The sequence below is a fragment of the Sphaeramia orbicularis genome, chromosome 14, assembly GCF_902148855.1.
Source record: "Sphaeramia orbicularis chromosome 14, fSphaOr1.1, whole genome shotgun sequence".
NCBI lineage: Eukaryota > Metazoa > Chordata > Actinopteri > Kurtiformes > Apogonidae > Sphaeramia > Sphaeramia orbicularis.
In genome coordinates, this window is record NC_043970.1 from 42,192,764 (window position 1) to 42,210,348 (window position 17,585).

Sequence of the window (17,585 nt, forward strand, 5' to 3'; positions counted from 1 at the left end):
TAAGATCCACTGAATAATAGAGGAATACAACCGGGAGTTGGACGTTGAAAGGATGTAAAGTTTCACGCCAGCATTAGGTTCGTTAGTTAGGAACTGCACCCCCATGTATATAACTACTGCCCCCCCCCCCACTCCGACAGTAAATAAATAAAAAAAATAACCCCCCCCCCCCCCCTTTGGTTTTTTAACAAATTGCACCCTGGTCGGAGCAGTGAGCTGCCATTAAAGACGCTCAGGGACCAACTCCAGATCTTCATCAGTACGTCGGTCAAGGACACTGACAGGAGGATTAACCTGGGTATATGTGGTTTTTGATGTGAGGCAGAAGTGCAAACCACTTTGCCACCACACCGCCCATGGTGATTTTTTTTTTTTGTTCAATTACTTACATTTCAGCTTGAGATTCAGTTATGATAGCACAGTCTGCACCCAGTACCAAAGTCTACCAAATCCTTGGTTCACAGTTCACAGATAAACTTATAAGAGATCTGAAATCTCAATCTGTAGGAGCTTTAACACACAGGAGGACACAAGAGTTCATGTCAAGATAAAGCCATTTTTCACTTTCTACATTTAACTTTTTCAATAGGAACTGGGTGAAATTTGATCATATCAAAAAACTGTCTTTATCCTGTTTTATTCGGGAAATGTTGCTTTTATTCCTTTTGTTTATTAATTTACAGCACATCCTGTACTGTTCATTTTAATGGGAGAAGCAAATGGAAACAGATTATGAACAATTACTTCATCTCATGGTCACTGAAGTAAATACTGGATTATGGAGGATCTTTGGTGACACATTGGATAGAGAGAATTCCTGTAGAAAATGAATTACTAAAATTAATTTTTTTGTGTGTATTATTATTTTTTGCTTCCTTGAATTTTCATTTCTATATTATGTCGTGCAAAGAAGTCAATTAGTAGCAATCTGGAAGCTCGGACCATTTCCATATTTGAAATAAATCAATTTTTTTTTAAAAAATTATTCCATTAACTCTTTAAAGCCTGATGTATCATCGCTCACACACCCTGTGCATATGCAGTTCGGATGGCTGTAATTCTTTTACTGTGTGTGCAATTCGAAAAATGCCAACGGTTTCTGAAACCTGAGACATTGAGCTATATAGACTTTATTGAGTCATTACGGTAATTTCAGCCATGTCTGTATGAGAAGCAGGAGAAGCCATTTTAGCAGAATTTTAACATGCAGTAAATTGTAAATGACTGCTAGACTTGGAAAGGTTTGAAAAAAGTGCTCTTGAAAAATGGGCAAACGGACTCACTCAACTTATTTTCTCACATTGGTGGGCAGTGATTAAAATTTTTAATCGTGATTAATCGCATGGCTTTCTGCGATTAATCGTGATTAATCGCATAGTTGTTGGGGGGGGGGGGGGGGGGGGGGGGGACGTATCAACAGCATGTATTGCCTTTCAGTGATATTCCAGACTGGAAGTACTCCGGTGATAAAAATAATTGCACGTCAGTGCTTCCAAACAACTGTGTCCTTCTCAACCCCACCATCTGAAGACATTTAAAATGAAAATGTCCATGGAAAAAACCACTACTTTCACACATGTTTATGTCCCCACCAGTGTATTTACAGTTGTGAGTGATTTACAGGAGTCTTAAACCCACTAATCAGTACTAATACTAATAAGCCCCTTAATATGTGATGTTCAGTTGTTCAAAGCAAGCAAAAGGGGCCCTGAAGTGGTCAGAATAAGTTGCACTAACGTATGTTTTGTTCTTTCCGTGTTACCGTAGTCAGTTCGGACATAGAACTAACAGACATGTTTCTTTCACTCTTGTTTGTAAGGCCCCAAAAACGTTTGCCTGTGAGTATTTTATGTTCAGTTGTTGTAAGAATGAATAGTATCAAATATCTCTGATGTGAGCCTTTGTTGCTGAATAAAAAGACGTTGTAAATCTTTAATTAACCTGTAAATGCTAATCGTTAGCGTGTCTATGGATTTTCCCATTCAAGTTAGCATCGAGATAAAATGACAGCTAATACAACATTCATATCGTAAATGAGTAAAGGTTAGTTCAAAGGCTGACATATGAGACCTAAACACAACCAATGAATTTACATAAACTTAGCATGAGCCTGCATAAAGAATTACCAACCCATCTCCGACTGCTTGCATAAACAAATTAGCTTAAACATCAGCATTACTTGCAAAGTTCGCCGGTTTTCTCCTCTCAGCTGCACATACACACAGCACCGGTGTGGACCGGCAAAATAAAAGCATGAGTTTCAAAATAAGAGTCCGTATGTATAAATCAACTAAGACTTGCTTGAAAGGCAGAACAATAATAAAACGGCGTTAACGTGAGATAAAAAAAAATTGTCGGCGTTATTTAATGAATGCGTCAACGCGGTAATAACGCGTTAACTTGCCCACCCCTAATATATATATATATATATATATACATATATATATATATATATATATATATATATATATATATATATGTGTGTGTGTGTGTGTGTGTGTGTGTGCCAAGTTGGAGGTAAATTGAAAAAAAAAATCAATGTTTTTATCGACATTTGAAATTTCGCCCATTATAAGTAAATGGAGGAAAAAAAAGATTTCAAAAATTCATTAAAAATTTGAACTTTGTTCTACTTTTTCCAAAATGGAATCACATCTATTCTGGGTCACTGGCAGTCTATAAATCCAATTTGGTATGAATTCAACTAATAGTTTTGCTGCAACAGACATGTGAAATTCTGCCAAGTATAAGTAAATGGGGAAAAAAAGATTTCAAAAATTCATTAAAAATTTGAACTTTTGAACCCAATTTGGTATGAATGCAACCAATAGTTTTGCTGCTAGAGTGTTAAACAAACTAGAAAAGCACTGCAAGGCAGATCAGTGCCCCCCCCCCCCCCCCCCCCCCCCCCGGCGATCACCAAAATTCAATCATTTCTTCCTTGTGCCAGTATCAATATTTCCTGAAATTTTCATCCAAAGCCGTCCATAACTTTTTGAGTTATCTTCCACACAGACAGACAGACAGACAAACCAACGCCAGCAAAAACATAACCTCCTTGGCGGAGGTAACAAACAAACTGAATCAAAAACAATACCCTTGCCTCTCCTTTGGGGGGTGGGGCGATAGGAAAAAAAGTCCAGGCTGACCACTTCAGGCTGAGGGTTTAAAGGTTAAGAGTCGGTGTGTTTATGATGTTGCTGTTTCTTTGTATGTTTGCGTCCTCAGCTCGTCTGAAAGCCACATCGTTTCAGATGAACACAGTGACGAGTGCGCTCCTCTCAGGCGTCATCATCCTGGGCGTGATGAGTGTTTGCTTCTTCATCTTCTCCCTCACCCTCCTCAAAGGCAAAAGCCTCCCCATCAGCACCCTAACCGGAGTCCGCAACCCAGCCTTTAACTGAGACCAAGTGACTGTAAACGTTCCTCAACAACATGGAACACAAGCAAGCAACTGATGTTTCACCACGTTTTGGCATTTTTACACGAGGATAAAAGCAACATGTTTTAGTTACAGTTACCTGGTCTGTACAGTGTGCATTAGAGTAGAACTAAAGCAGGTTTTTATATGTTGTCCTGTACTCACTTTGTGTTTCATTCATGTGTCAAGCCAGGCTTCTTTCTGCAACACCCACATAGCTGGGGACACTCATAACTTAATTCAATACCTCAGCTAAACATCTTTGCAGGGTTTAGGACCTATTACAAGGCTTTTCATACATTATAATAGTGTATAATCTGCTGGTCAAACTTGCACTGCTGAATAAAACAACCTTGATAAAAGCAAAAGTCAACCTACTGTATAAAATGTTTTTAAAAAGTGAACGTTTAAGTCAGCTAACACAAGTTGACATTCATACGCTTGAAGGTTTCCTGAGATAATCGCTAACTTTTAAAGTCTATTTGATGTCATAATTGAAAATAATCTTTAATTTATTAATACTGCTACCTACTAGAGGGGTAGTCTTATGATTCATCAATGAATAGGCCTGTTCTGCTTAAATGTAATAGTTAAGTCACTTTTAGATCTTATTTGCAATGTGGAGGCAATAAACTTGTTGAAGTTTGATTGTACATCTGTATACTTCTCAAAAATGTGTTCATAAAATGTCATTATTGACCTATTCATGAAATGTTCCAGTTATGTACACTTGTGCATATTGAAAATATTGCACTTTGACTTGTGATTAAAATTTGCCCTGTGTCGTATTTCTTCACACGAATTGTGACTGGTGGGTTTCAGGAAAATGTTTTTCACTACTTGGTGTAACAAAAGCGGGTCCATCAGGCTAAAGAAAACCAAAATGAGGTTGTTTAGATTTGTTGTTGATATTTAATAACTAACTTACATTCTCAAATCTTTGGCCCAATCTCAATTCACCCCTTGGCCCCTCCCCCTCCATTTTGCATGCTCACGCAAAGGGGTAGGGGTGTCCCGATTCTCAATGAGTCTAAGAAGGACGGCTTTTAGGTTCTCGAAATGGAGATTTTCCAGGACCACGCTACAAACGGAGGGGTAGGAGAAATCTCCCATAATTCTGTTCGAATAATCGGCAAGATCCAGTCAATCCAATATATAGCACATTTAAATTTAGCACACTCATCCATCCATTCATCCATCCATCAACCCACCCACGTGTCATCCATCCATCCCCCATTCATTCACCCATCCATCCATCCATGTAATTGGATGCTTGTTATTTCATAACAATTCCATTGTATTTTTACATTTCCACCTTTTTTAACCAAACTATTATCACTCCATCTATCCACCCACCCACCCATCCATCCAACCAACCAACCAACCAACCAACCAACAGAGGGGTATGAGAAATCTCCTATAATTCTATTCGAATCATCTGCAAGATCCAATCAATCCAATCCACTTTATTTATACCCTCCTGACACCCAGGAAAGTAAAAGTTTCAGCATTTTTACATTAAATAATTACCTTGATTGGAAACAACATAATGCAACAGTTTGTTTCAGATACATTAAAAAAAATTTATATGGAATGTTCTTTGTAGTGGACAGTATTTTTTATTGTTTTTAAGTATAGTGTGTAACTCTTGTTCCCTGCAGAGGACAAAAATTAGTTGCTGGATCACAGGAGGATATAGCACATTTAAAAAAGAACGTTTCCAAAGTGCTGCACATCATACAAACAATAAAGCAATTAAGAAAAATACTAAAAACAATAAATAAGTGCATAAAACTACAGGAATGCTCGAGATAACACAAAATCAAATAGTTGAAACGTAATAAAACCAATAAAAGTAAACAAATAAATAAAAGACACGGAGGACCACACAACACACGCGGAGTTAAAAGCCGGAGAATAAAAGACGAGACTGAAAACACTCCACCATGGGGGCTGTTCAGACATGGGGGGGGGGGCGGGGCATTCCAGAGTCTGGGGCTGACCACAGAGAAAGCCTCGCCCCCCTGTTTTGTTTTGTTTTTTTTAACTTATTTTTTATTAAAGTTTTCTTGAACTATTACACTGAAACGGTGAAACACATACATTGTTGAGTATTCAACTTTGCGATGAATCATCACGTCCTTGCTGTAGTAGAAGGTGTGGTGGTGGTGTCCTCTTCCTGCCTTCTGTAATTTGTCCATTTTTCCCACTTGTTGTGCCTCTTGCAGTCTCAGTTTGTGTGTCAGTCTCTCCATAACATAGATCTCCTCCACAGTGCACGCCCACTGGTCCATGGTCAGGAGTGTTAGTTTGTACCACAATCTTGTGATGGACTTTTTACTTGCAGAAAATAATATTTTAATTAGGCACTGATCCTCTTTTTGTACTGCCTCACCTGTCAAAAGTCCCAAGTAAAGTACCTTACAAGATTTGGGCGCCCCCCCCTGGTTTTAAGTCTGGTCTTAGGCACCACTAGCTGGAGCTGGAGCTGGAGCCAGCCCTCAGACCTCAGTGGATGCGCTGGGGTATAAATGTGGATCATTCAATCATTTTTTAATTTAGTACGAGATAGAGGGGTAATGTATAATAATAATGAATATATCTGTAAATCAACACCATATTTACGTTCATCGCCATGTTCATGGAATGAGTTCTCATGTCATCTCGCGATAATAAATAAACAAATCATTGCATTTGTGATTTAACGGAAAAACCGACATTATGCACTTATGTTTTTTCAACATTTAGTAAATATCGATAAAGTTTTGCGCAGATGTCCAATGGAAAAGCGACTACTGGTTTTCCCTCTGAAGTGACGTATTTTACTACTGTCACATCCGTTTAGTTTGAAAAAGTAAGGAGCCTATTTTGAGAATGTAAGGAGTAGAAAGTACAGATATTTATGCAAAAATGTAGGGAGTAAAAGTAAAAAGTTGCCAGGAAAATACTCAAATAAAATACAGATACCTAAAAAAATCTACTTAAGCACAGTAACAAAGTACTTATACTTTGTTACTTCCCACCTCTACGCACTTCTGTTTTTTCGACATTTAGTAAATATCGGTAAAGTTTTGTGCGGATGTCCAATGGAAAATCGACCACTGTTTCACACCTCTATAGGAAACTGACACCACTTTTCCAGAGGCTTCTGTGTTGAGCCGCTGAGCAGTGGAGTCATGTCTGAAAGGTGTCAGGGCCTAAACCTCATGGTGAGAAAGAAGCACAATGAGCTTGTAGATTTGCATCAATTTATTCTAGAATAATATTTCCAATTAAAATGAACAACCAACAATAAGCACAATGATCAACAAAAGTTTCAGAGACAAAGTTTCTGTTCGGCCAAACAGGGTGCAGTCTGCTAAGACTGGACACAGACGGATAGAAGTCAAAGAGCCTTTATACTGCGCAAGTCACGCAAACATGTTTACCTAAGTTCCATCATATGTCCCTACCAGTGGCGGCTGCTCGTCTTTCAGACAGGGGAAGGTCATCGTTGGCTTACATGAAAAAAAAAAAAAAGAATTAAGAAAATGCTCAGTGACCTTATCATACCAAGTAGGCGTCTTTTCCAGGGACTGGGCCAGTGTCCTCTCAATATCCATCAGAGCTAGGCTGCTCAGATTGCCTTGGCCCAGTGTGTTGTGGGTGTAAGACTTCAGCCTTTTTAAACTACAGATGCTCCTTTCACTCCGACCTAGCCAACAGTTTGATTGATTTAACTATCTACAAAACAATATTAAACTCGAACAAGAAATGATTAAATTGTGGAACTGAAACAAGAAAATGCTGAAATTATGTTAAATTGAAACAAGGAAGTACAATGAGTGTGTTTTATTTACAGTGCAAGAAATGAACGAGTAATTTCATAGTAGTTTCTCTCTTGATTTCACAGCAGAATGTGTGACGGTATTAAACTGAACTGTGTCAGTGAAGGAGTAGATCTCAAAATAGCTGTCAATCAAACGGGATTCAGCCTTTCGACTGATCCTCCAGTCAGCACGTGGGATTCTGGCGTCCAGCCCAGCCGAGCTCCGCCCACAGCTCCATTCACCCCCAGAGACGCCCGGCGTCCGGGGGCGGGACAACATCGTGGCATTTATCCAATTACCGTCCAGTTTTGAGGCAATGAAAAAAACTGTTCCACTCAGTCCCATTGAAGCCCAGAGACTCCCGCAGTCTACGGACAAATGCACTGAGCAGAGATCGAATGAGAAAACAGCACAACGGGAATGTATGAGAAGTGAACAACATCGCGTCCGTTGGTTTGTGATAAAACTGATTCTGAACGAACTCATCTTTGAGATGAACGTGCTCTAACGCATTTGTAGTCAATAAAATGTCAACACAACCGAACATATTTAACCATTTAATTTTCGTAATTTTAGGCGAAGCCGGGCTTCCCTTGCAGTCTATGAGAAATTGCCACTGGTCCCTACATTATCTGGTTTTGATTAAATTCTATTGATTTGCTCAGTATACCAAGTACAAAGTATAAAAAATCGTCAGAATGACAAGTACAAAGTTTAGACAAAATGCTTAGACAGAATGATTCAGCAAAAAATCATTTTTCCTCTACAAAAGGATCCAAAAACAATTAACCATCTACAGCCCAAAGTGGTCAAAACCGTCTGTCATGAGGTAGAATTTGCATACCATGAGAAAACAGAGCCAAGAGTGGACGCCAAAGTCTTGTTTCCTTCTGGACCACTTCAGTTACAATATGCTGAAAGGTAATTATGGAATTATGGACGCACTGAGGCTTTAAGTACAAAGCTGGAGCCAGGAGGCAATTAACTTCGCTTGGCATAAATATTGTCTCTGTCCAGCAATGAAAACAAACTTCTAAAGCTCAGTAATTAAAACTGTTGGGAGGTACAAAAGCACAAAAAGTAATCTGCACCATAGGAGGATATGGACAGATGTAATCTACCATGTGCATCATAAACTCTATAAAAGACGGAGGCACCAGTGCTGTGTCGCTGAAGCTTAAATCTCCGTTTCACAGGAGATGTCATGTTGTTTTTGAGATACAATCTGAAGCCAGAGTCTGTGCAGTGGAAGTGGACCCAGAACTCTGTTGGTTTCTGGATTCTAGGCTGTGATTGGTCACTACTATCAGTCACCCATTTTTATAACATCAAATAAGTTATTAAAAACAGTTATGATTAGTCAGATGACACTGTGATCACAAAGCTAAAAGACTGTTATCGCCTTCTGTGTAAACGTGTTGAATGTGGACTTTGAAGTTTTAAAATGAAATCCGACTCAATAATGTTGATTTTGCATCTATTCATCCATCCATCCCCCTATCATCCATCCATCCATCCATCCCTCTATCATCCATCCATCCATCATCCCCCTATCATCCATCCATCCATCCATCCATCATCCCCATCATCCATCCATCCATCATCCATCCATCCATCCCCTATCATCCATCCATCCATCCATCCCCCCCATTATCCATCCATCCATCCACCCATCCATCCATCCATTTATCCATCCCCCTATCATCCATCCATCCATCCCCCTATTCCATCCATCCATCCATCCATCCACCCATCCATCCATCCCCCTATCATCCATCCATCCATCCATCCATCCATCCATCCATCAAGTCTAAGTCTGTGTTTTAGGAACATTATTTATAAAGATTTTGATAATTTTCTCACGTTTGTTGACAAACTGCTGACCCTAACGTGACCTTTTCTCCTGCTTTCCCAACTTTTGGGTTGTGACCCATAAATGGATCACCGAAACGTTGTGAGTGGGTTGTGAAGTTACTGAACTATGTGGCTGGTAAAGGTGACTAAGTTCATGTTGTTTAGAGGCAAGTTAAAGTGCAAATATCACCCACTTACATTTATATTTCCAAACACTGGCTGTAAAAAGGGAAGATGGTTGGATGTGTGGTAGGTCAAAACTGAAATTTAATTTAACAAAACATTTTCTATAAACATGTGTTAACAGTTGGATTTGTTGACTTTACTTACATACTTACTTGTGTTTTTATTCCATAAAGTGTTCTGAATGCATTGATGAAAATATGTGTAATATGTGTAAGTCAGAGCAGAACTGGGAAAGAAAGTTTTTAAATATTCTGCTCCCACTGCCTGGAACAACGTACAGAAGGACATTAAACTGACAATAAAGTGAAGGAACTAGTTTTAATCTATTCAAAGTCATTTTAAATCAAAGGGAAAAGGACAAATGTGGATGTAGATGTTTTTAGCTTACCGGCTGACAGGCTGTAAACTATTGTCGTCATGCGGCATCCAGCGTCGTCGTCATCTGTCGTCGTTGTCTGTCATCCATTACAAAACTTTCAATCGTCTTCTTCTCCGAAACTACAGTTCTGATTGACTTCAAACTTGGTATACAGCTTCTGTATGATGATGTCAACACAAGGTATTGAAATTATTTCGATCCGGATCTGATTCTGGATTTGGTGCGACTTTGAAAAATGTTCCTATTCTAACAGATAGGAAGTGGATCGATACAATAAATCAGTATCAATGATATCAAGTTGGAATTTGAATTTGTTTCAGATCTGATTGGAATATGACCAAAACATGGGCTATTTCTGTAATATAATAAATACACATAACTGGGTGATAATAAATGGCATCTGGATACATTTCCCAAAGCTTTTAATTTGGTCGGTAAGCTACAGGGCCATTGGTCCTATTTTTTTTAATTGACTGAATTAGGTTCGGCTTTGAGATGCTTTTAAGGAACATTGTTGTTATACTTTTAGTGCCTTTTAAAACAATGGTGATGTTTTATATGTGTGTTTTTATCAGTTTTAAGTTTGTTTTTAGTACTGACTTTCATTGTGTTTATGTGTATTAGTGTGGATGTACGGCTGTGATTTCCATTGTGTGTAACTTCTGCTGCTGCTGTCTGGGCCAGGACACTCTGGAAAAAGGGATTTTTAATTTCAATGAGCTTTTTTTCCTGGTTTAAATAAAGGTATTATTCTTATATATGTTGAACCACTTCTTTTACCATTTTTATGCTGTATGTTAGACATGTGTTTGTTGACTTTACTTACTTACTTACTTGTGGTTTTATTCCATGAAGTGTTCTGAATGCATTGATGAAAATATGTGTAATATGTGTAAGTCAGAACAGAACTGGGAAAGAAAGTTAAAGGTAGTGTAAAAACATGGACTTACATAAAAACACATATTTAACAGATGTTAAATATGTAAAATCAGGCTTGAATAATGACTGTCCAATAGTGTCTGAATAAGCACCTTCCTAAATGACATTAAACGGACATATCCCATGTTCTTTATATATATTTCCATTATGTTCCAGTCTTACATTGAGTTACATAAGCAGAGAGTTTTAGCTGTTTTGACATGAAGAGTGAAGGGAAAGGTCTCACACCATCATATAAATAGTCGTAGTATCTAATAGCACTTGGAAAAAGCCACGGGCAAAAACATCCACTTCTTTTTGCTGAGAAATACTGTCTTATTGAATCACGAGTTTGTCTGTTTCAAATTCCAAGTACCCTATAGTCAACATGTTAAGGTAACTGCTGAAAGATGACTAAAACGCACAAGCCATATGTTTTATAATGAACATTGTAGGTGACTCAGGTGTACTTTACCTGAGGGAGAGAATAGTTTTAGCTTCTATTCTGTCCATCTTTTCTTTATAGGTAAGATAAGCCATCTCCACCCATACTCTGTGTGCTGTTCCATGGTATATCAGGGTATTTCATGAAAAGGGTGTGGGAATCTAATAATCGTTATGACACAGCTTTGTTGAATACTCGATACTGATTGGTCGTGACAGTATTCTATGGTCTGTTATGTATGTATGTATGTATGTATAGGGGACCACTAATATCACTAATATCACTAATATCACTAATATCAATAACTACTGGTAACAACTGACGAATGTTGCTCTGGGCACAGTTACAGGCAAAGACTCCAGGGATCATTTTTTAGTCAATACACATCATTTTGAAGAGTATTTTTTTTTGTCAGATTATTGATTTTTTTTGTTTGTTTTTTTTGTTTTTGGCAAGTAGCTGTATAATAAGCAGGACTGTGTAGAAAGCTGATCATTTTTATTAAATAAACCCTGACAATGTGATACAGGAATGTGTGAAGTGGAACTGATGATGACTTATTCCCTGTCCAAACTAATATAGATATTTTCCTGTTGCATGTATATACAGGGTGTCCCATAAGTCTCCATACATAGGAGACATAATACATTCCATACATACGAGGGCCGTTCAATAAGTTCATGGCCTCACCCAGACCAGAACAACACAGACTGATACAGTAATTTATATTTTATTTTTCAACATAATCTCCATTTACAGCAATGCACTTGGTCCATCGATGTTCAAGCATCACTATCCCATCACGAAAGAATGTAACATCCTGTATTATAACAACCAGTATTTCTGGGTGAGGCCATGAACTTATTGAACAGCCCTCGTACATGGTTCTAACATGTATTTCTCTATATTTCTTCTTTATAGGTCTTCAGCAGACACGCATTGAAATGTGTTCACGACAAAATGGCAGTCATATAGAGCATATTATATAAATAAAAATGGTTTATGTCAAGAAATGTTTATTTTTCCTATGTATGGAGACTTATGGGACACCCTGTATATATACTACAAACAAAAAGTTAAGGATATTTCATGTTTTTTTAATTTTGTCTTTTTTTTCTGTCATTTTTGTCATTTGTAAATAAAACTATGTCTGGTCATTAAAAAAATGTGTTTCGATTCAATTCACACACAAAAAAAGTAAAAAGCATCTTTTGTTAATATTATTAGCAGGTGCAAAAAAAAGCCATAACTCGAAAATGGTTATGCGAAGATCCCCTAACACTTCTGGACTGGACAAATGTTGTGAATGAAATTTATGACATGGAAAGACTGACCTTACTAAGACTCACTACTGATAAATGTAAAAAAAAATATTGGGAAAAATGGAATGTTAATCAAAGAAATCCTTGAACTTATGTAATTCTATACTAATTTGTCCTGAACCTGTCTGTATCTTGTTTGTCTGGAGTTTGAACCTGGATGCTCTAATTGTTGTGGTCTGTCTTTTTTTTTTTTAATCAACTTTGTGTATCATAAAATGTGGAGACAAAAATAAAGTTAAAAAAAAAAAGGAAAAAGCGCTGTGCAAGAATCCCAACCAAAAAAATAACCCAGAAATTACAAATATCTTTAACTTTTAGTTTGTAGTGTATATGGATATTTTACTGTTCAGTTTCTGACCCCTCACATGTCAGTTTCCGTAGTGCGGTGGTTATCACGTTTGCCTCACATGTGAAAGGTCTCCTATTTGAAACTGGGCGGAAACTTTTTTTTTTTTTTTTTTTTTTTTTAACGACAATATCCCCCTGGCAAAAATAAAGGATTCTGATTCTGATTTGGATAATACTGGATGTATACTAAACTATTTGGATTTGGACATTAAAAAAAAAAAAAAAAAAATTACATACCAAAACAACAAAAGACATAAGACAAAAATGACACAAAAAATAATGAAAAAATATGAAAAAAAAAAATCTGTAGTCCCTAAACTTGTTTCTTAGCAGTTATTTTGTACCAAAGACTAATAAAAGTGGGTTTAGATAAATATGAGCCCTTTACGTTGTGGACAACATGAATTAAAGTGGACAGCTCATGAAGTTGACCCACAACAGCAGCTTAAATGCTTCAGGTTGTCAAATTGTATTCTTTAAATAACAAAGATTTTTGTGTGACTTTTTCTGCTCATGAGTGGTCCGTGTCCAACAGTATCCACACTGACCTCCATCTACTGCAGGTCTGAGACTGATTCATACACCTGGATTTGATGTTTCAGGTGCAGCTTCATCACAAAAAACCATATATGATGTATGCATTTATTTTTCATTTGTTTGAAATAATAGAAATAATGTAATAGAAATAAAGTGTTTATACATCAATATCTTGGATGACAATATCTGTTTCTTGGTTGTAAAAACATGAGTCGTGCTAAAGGACACGTGAACAGAAGGCTTTGAAGCTCCTTTTCTTTAGTTCGTACCATCACCACCACTTACACTTCAGGGTCATTACACTCCATACAAAGAAAGAAAAGACTATTCAGCCGGAGTCAGTGTCTTCCTCACCTGTTTCCACTCTCCATCGGTGTGTGGGTGGAGACAGATGTGCTGAGGACAGGGATATTTTTCATATGCCAGAGTCGGAGCAGAGCCCCATCAGATGCAGCCGGGTCCATAACGTAGACCAGGGTTATTATAGTTCACAAAAACAAAGACTTATAAAAGTTTTTTTTTTTTTTTTCATTCTTTATTTGGAGAAGCAGATCATACAAAACTTCCCTTTTGGGTACAATTCAATGTCCGCATCTCAAATGTGAACAAAGATGCTATTCCAAGTTTTTTAGTCAAATATAGAACAAATATAACAAGTGGGCAGGAGGAGCAGTGGAAAAATCTAAATCTGACTAAGTGTATTTTTGTCATTTCTAGTCCAAATATCTCATCACAGTTAAAATAAGACAGAATCACCTAAAGAGGAACTTTTCAGTGAGATTTAAGAACTGATTTTTAGACAATAGATCTGGAGAATCTGATTTTAAGAAATCTTACCAAGATATGTTTCACTAGTTCCATTGGCAGATTATTATTATTATTTTTTTTTTTTTTTTTTGCTTAATTCAAGATTTTTTTTTTTTTTTTTTTTTTGCTTAATTCAAGATTTTTTTGCTTTATTCAAGATTTTTTTTTTTTTTTTTTGCTTAATTTAAGATTATTATTTATTTATTTATTTGCTTAAGTCAAAAAATTGTTCTTACTTAATTCAAGCAAAAAAAAAATCTGCCAATGGAAGAAGTGAAAATTTTCTTGGTAAGATTTCTTGAAATAAGATTTTCCAGATCTGTTGTCTAAAAATCAGCTCTTATATCTCACTGAAACGTTACTCTTTAGGTGATTATGTCTTATTTTAAGTGTGATGAGATATTTAGACTAGAAATGAGAAAAATACACTTGGTCAGAGTTGGATTTTTTCCAGTGTGAGCGCTTGGTCCACTTCTTCATCAACCAAAACTATAAGAATTTAAGTCTAAAATAAGTTATCTTGTGATAACTAATAAATTAATTCATTCTGACGTGATAACACAGATTGTTTTCTGGTAATAACAAATAATTTTTTTTTTTTGGTATTTCGAAATAGAGAACCATACACAGAACTTAGAGGTGAGCAGGTATCGCATCCTCCACATCGCAGCCTTCAAGAGCTGCCTCTGCTGTGTGCTGTACAGAACAGAACACAAAACAACAATGTACAATAACTTACAGCAACTGTAAATCCACGGCCATTCTTAGCCTCCGTATTGCTGTCATTTCAGATTCTTAAATTGAGAAGTTGTGCAAGTGGTTTCAGTCTAAAAAAAAACAAAAACAAAACAATCTGCATCCTTTGATGGAAGAATTTGCAAAATATTATCAAACCTTGTTACTAATAAAATCCAGCTCGATGTTAGCTGGAAAATCTATTAAGAAAAAAGTTAGATATGTTTTTTTAAAATAAGAATATTTTTCTTATGTAAAACTTTCTTGGCGAGTTTTTTTTTCTATTTAGATTTAAAAATAAATAAATAAATACATACATACATACATACATAAATAATTAATAATAATAATAAGACAAATATTCTGTAAATTAGGCTTTATTCACCACCTTCGCCACCTTTGACTACGATGATTGTTTTTTCTAAAATGTGCTTAAAAAAGTCAGGTAAAGTGGAGTTCCTCAGGGATTCAACATAGGGCTTCTTTGGATGTCCTATAGTGAATGTGTTTAGGGCATGAAGCAGTAATCCATCATATCTTAATTTGAGTCAATAAATGGCTGTAACCTTCAGAAGATCTCGCTTGGGAAGAAGTTTAATCCCTGCAGCTGAAGCTACTTTAAACAACAGACCCACTGACATTCTCCTCCTTCTCATATATGTCACCCTATTTTTCACCATGTCACAACAACTAAGTGTATTTGTGAAATGTCTGCCTCTTCTGTATGTTTTTCTTTTCTATTTGATATCGATGTGTGTATTTATGTGACAGTTCTATGTACAGTCAAGTGGAAACAAACCTCCTATCTGGGATGAATAAAGTCTAAGTCTAACCTGTTTTCAAGAGATTAGATTATAATTCAGTTGTAAAACATCTACTGTACTCTTCTCTAAATTAAAAATACAAAAATAAACTTCATATACACACACTATAACACTTTACATTTGGACAGTATTTTTTTTTCCTCATAAATTCATTTACTTTCAGAGAAAGCAAATGAAAAAATATATTGACTTCAAATTATCCAAATGAAATTGAGGATCTTCTGAATCAGTTGACGTTTGACACTTGTTTGTTGATGTTTAATGATAGAAATACTTTAGAAAAATTAATTAAACCCGTGCACATCAGAAGCTGTTCTGCATTTCTGAAGGTCTACCAAATAGGGGAGGGAATGAAACGGCTTTAATTAAAATGTGCCCATTGATTAACATTAGTTCTGTAAATAGTTTTCATTTTAATATTTTAAGCTTCAATAAATCAGGGCTTTTAAAAATTAAATAAAAATCGCACCAAAACTAATTTCTCAAAATAAAAATAAACCAAAAGTCGTCATAAACTCAAACACTAATTAACCCATAAAGACCCAGCGTTAGTTTTGTGTCACTTCCCAAATTAATTTTCCCCTCTATTTAACTTTTCTTAAGTGACTTATCACCATTTATGATATTAGTATCCTCTGTATTTTAGTGTTTTTTTGTGTAAATTATGTATTTTTTCAATATTTAATCTGTTGATCGTGTAGATGTTCTTTAAAACTCAGGGTAAATTCGAAGGTTGTTGAATCAAAAACAGAGAAAACTGAAGAAAAAGTGACATTTTCAACAAATATATAATTAACCCTGTAAAGTCTGAACCATTAAATCATTGACAGAAAAGTCCAGTTCTTTGAAACTGGAGCTTTTATTGGTCCTTCTGAACAACCCCAATTTTTTTTTTTTTTTTTTCAAATATCAGTTTTGATGTATGAGTTTCAATTTTGTATCATATTTGATCCATCGGGTCTCAATGCTCAAATATTATTATTTTTGAATAAACAAAAACATAATATAACACAAACATGTCTAACAAATTGTTAATTCCTTTTCTAAATTGTCAAAGTTCTTCCTCCTTCTTCATTAATGACAGTCTTGTAGTGTCACTGGAAAGGCCTCTGGTGAATGAATTCCTCCCCCTGGTGGATTATCTGTGTATTGCTTGTATCTAATTGTATACATCAGGTTTTTTTTTTAAAAAATATCACACTGATCATGTAGAGGGCTTCAAAACTCATGGATCAAATATGATACGTTTGGCGTAATAGGGTTAAGTGATTTATCATCATTTATTATAATTCTACCTTCTTTATTCTGCTTTTTTGTGGAAATCAGGTATTTTCTTATATTTAATTCACTGTTCATGTAGATGTTCATTAAATCTCAGATTAAAGCTGAGTGTTATTATATGAGAAACAGAAAAAAACTGAAGAAAAAGTGACCTTTTCCACAAAAGCTATCATTAACTGAACATAAACCCAGTGTGTCCATCCACTGTCATTAGGCCCTTTTCCACAGCAGGAACCTTTGCAGGAACTTTGAACATTACCCTGAACTTTGCATTTGCACCAAAATTACCCGGGTAGATAACTTTCCCTCGGCCCAAACTTTCCCCGAAGAAGTTCCTGGTAGGGAGGTAGTACTTTTCAGACTACCAGGAATTCTTAGGGGTGGGGCTGTGTGCTGCAGAACACTGAGTGGTGGACTACACTCACAGCGTTTCCGCATTCTGTTCATCCACCACTGTTTAATTCATTTTTTATTTCCACCAGCTTTGTTTTTTGGTATTTCGGAAAATGGACCAAAAGAGAAGCTACAACAAGCGGATGGACGACGAGGTCCAGGCTCTTTTGAGCGTTTTTGTGGAGGAGGAAATTTAGATGGACTTTGAATCGCCAACACGAAACGATCGAGGTTCGAGTAAAAGCTGTCGGAACCAAATGTAAGACACAAGCCTAAAGAAAACTGAAGAAAAAAATGACTTTTACAGCAAATATATCATTAATTGA

The 17,585-nt window shown here is 36.3% G+C and overlaps 1 protein-coding gene across 1 annotated transcript in view; it reads left to right on the forward strand.

The window, feature by feature from the left end:
- Positions 1-4,203, forward strand: part of zpld1a (zona pellucida-like domain containing 1a) — a 32,830-nt gene extending 28,627 nt beyond the window's left edge. Inside the window, exon 10 of the mRNA XM_030153310.1 lies at positions 3,229-4,203. Within this exon, the coding sequence (XP_030009170.1) occupies positions 3,229-3,404 (176 nt within the window). The 3' untranslated portion in view covers positions 3,405-4,203. The remainder of the gene's footprint in view (positions 1-3,228) is intronic.
- The last annotated feature ends 13,382 nt before the right edge of the window (positions 4,204-17,585 follow it).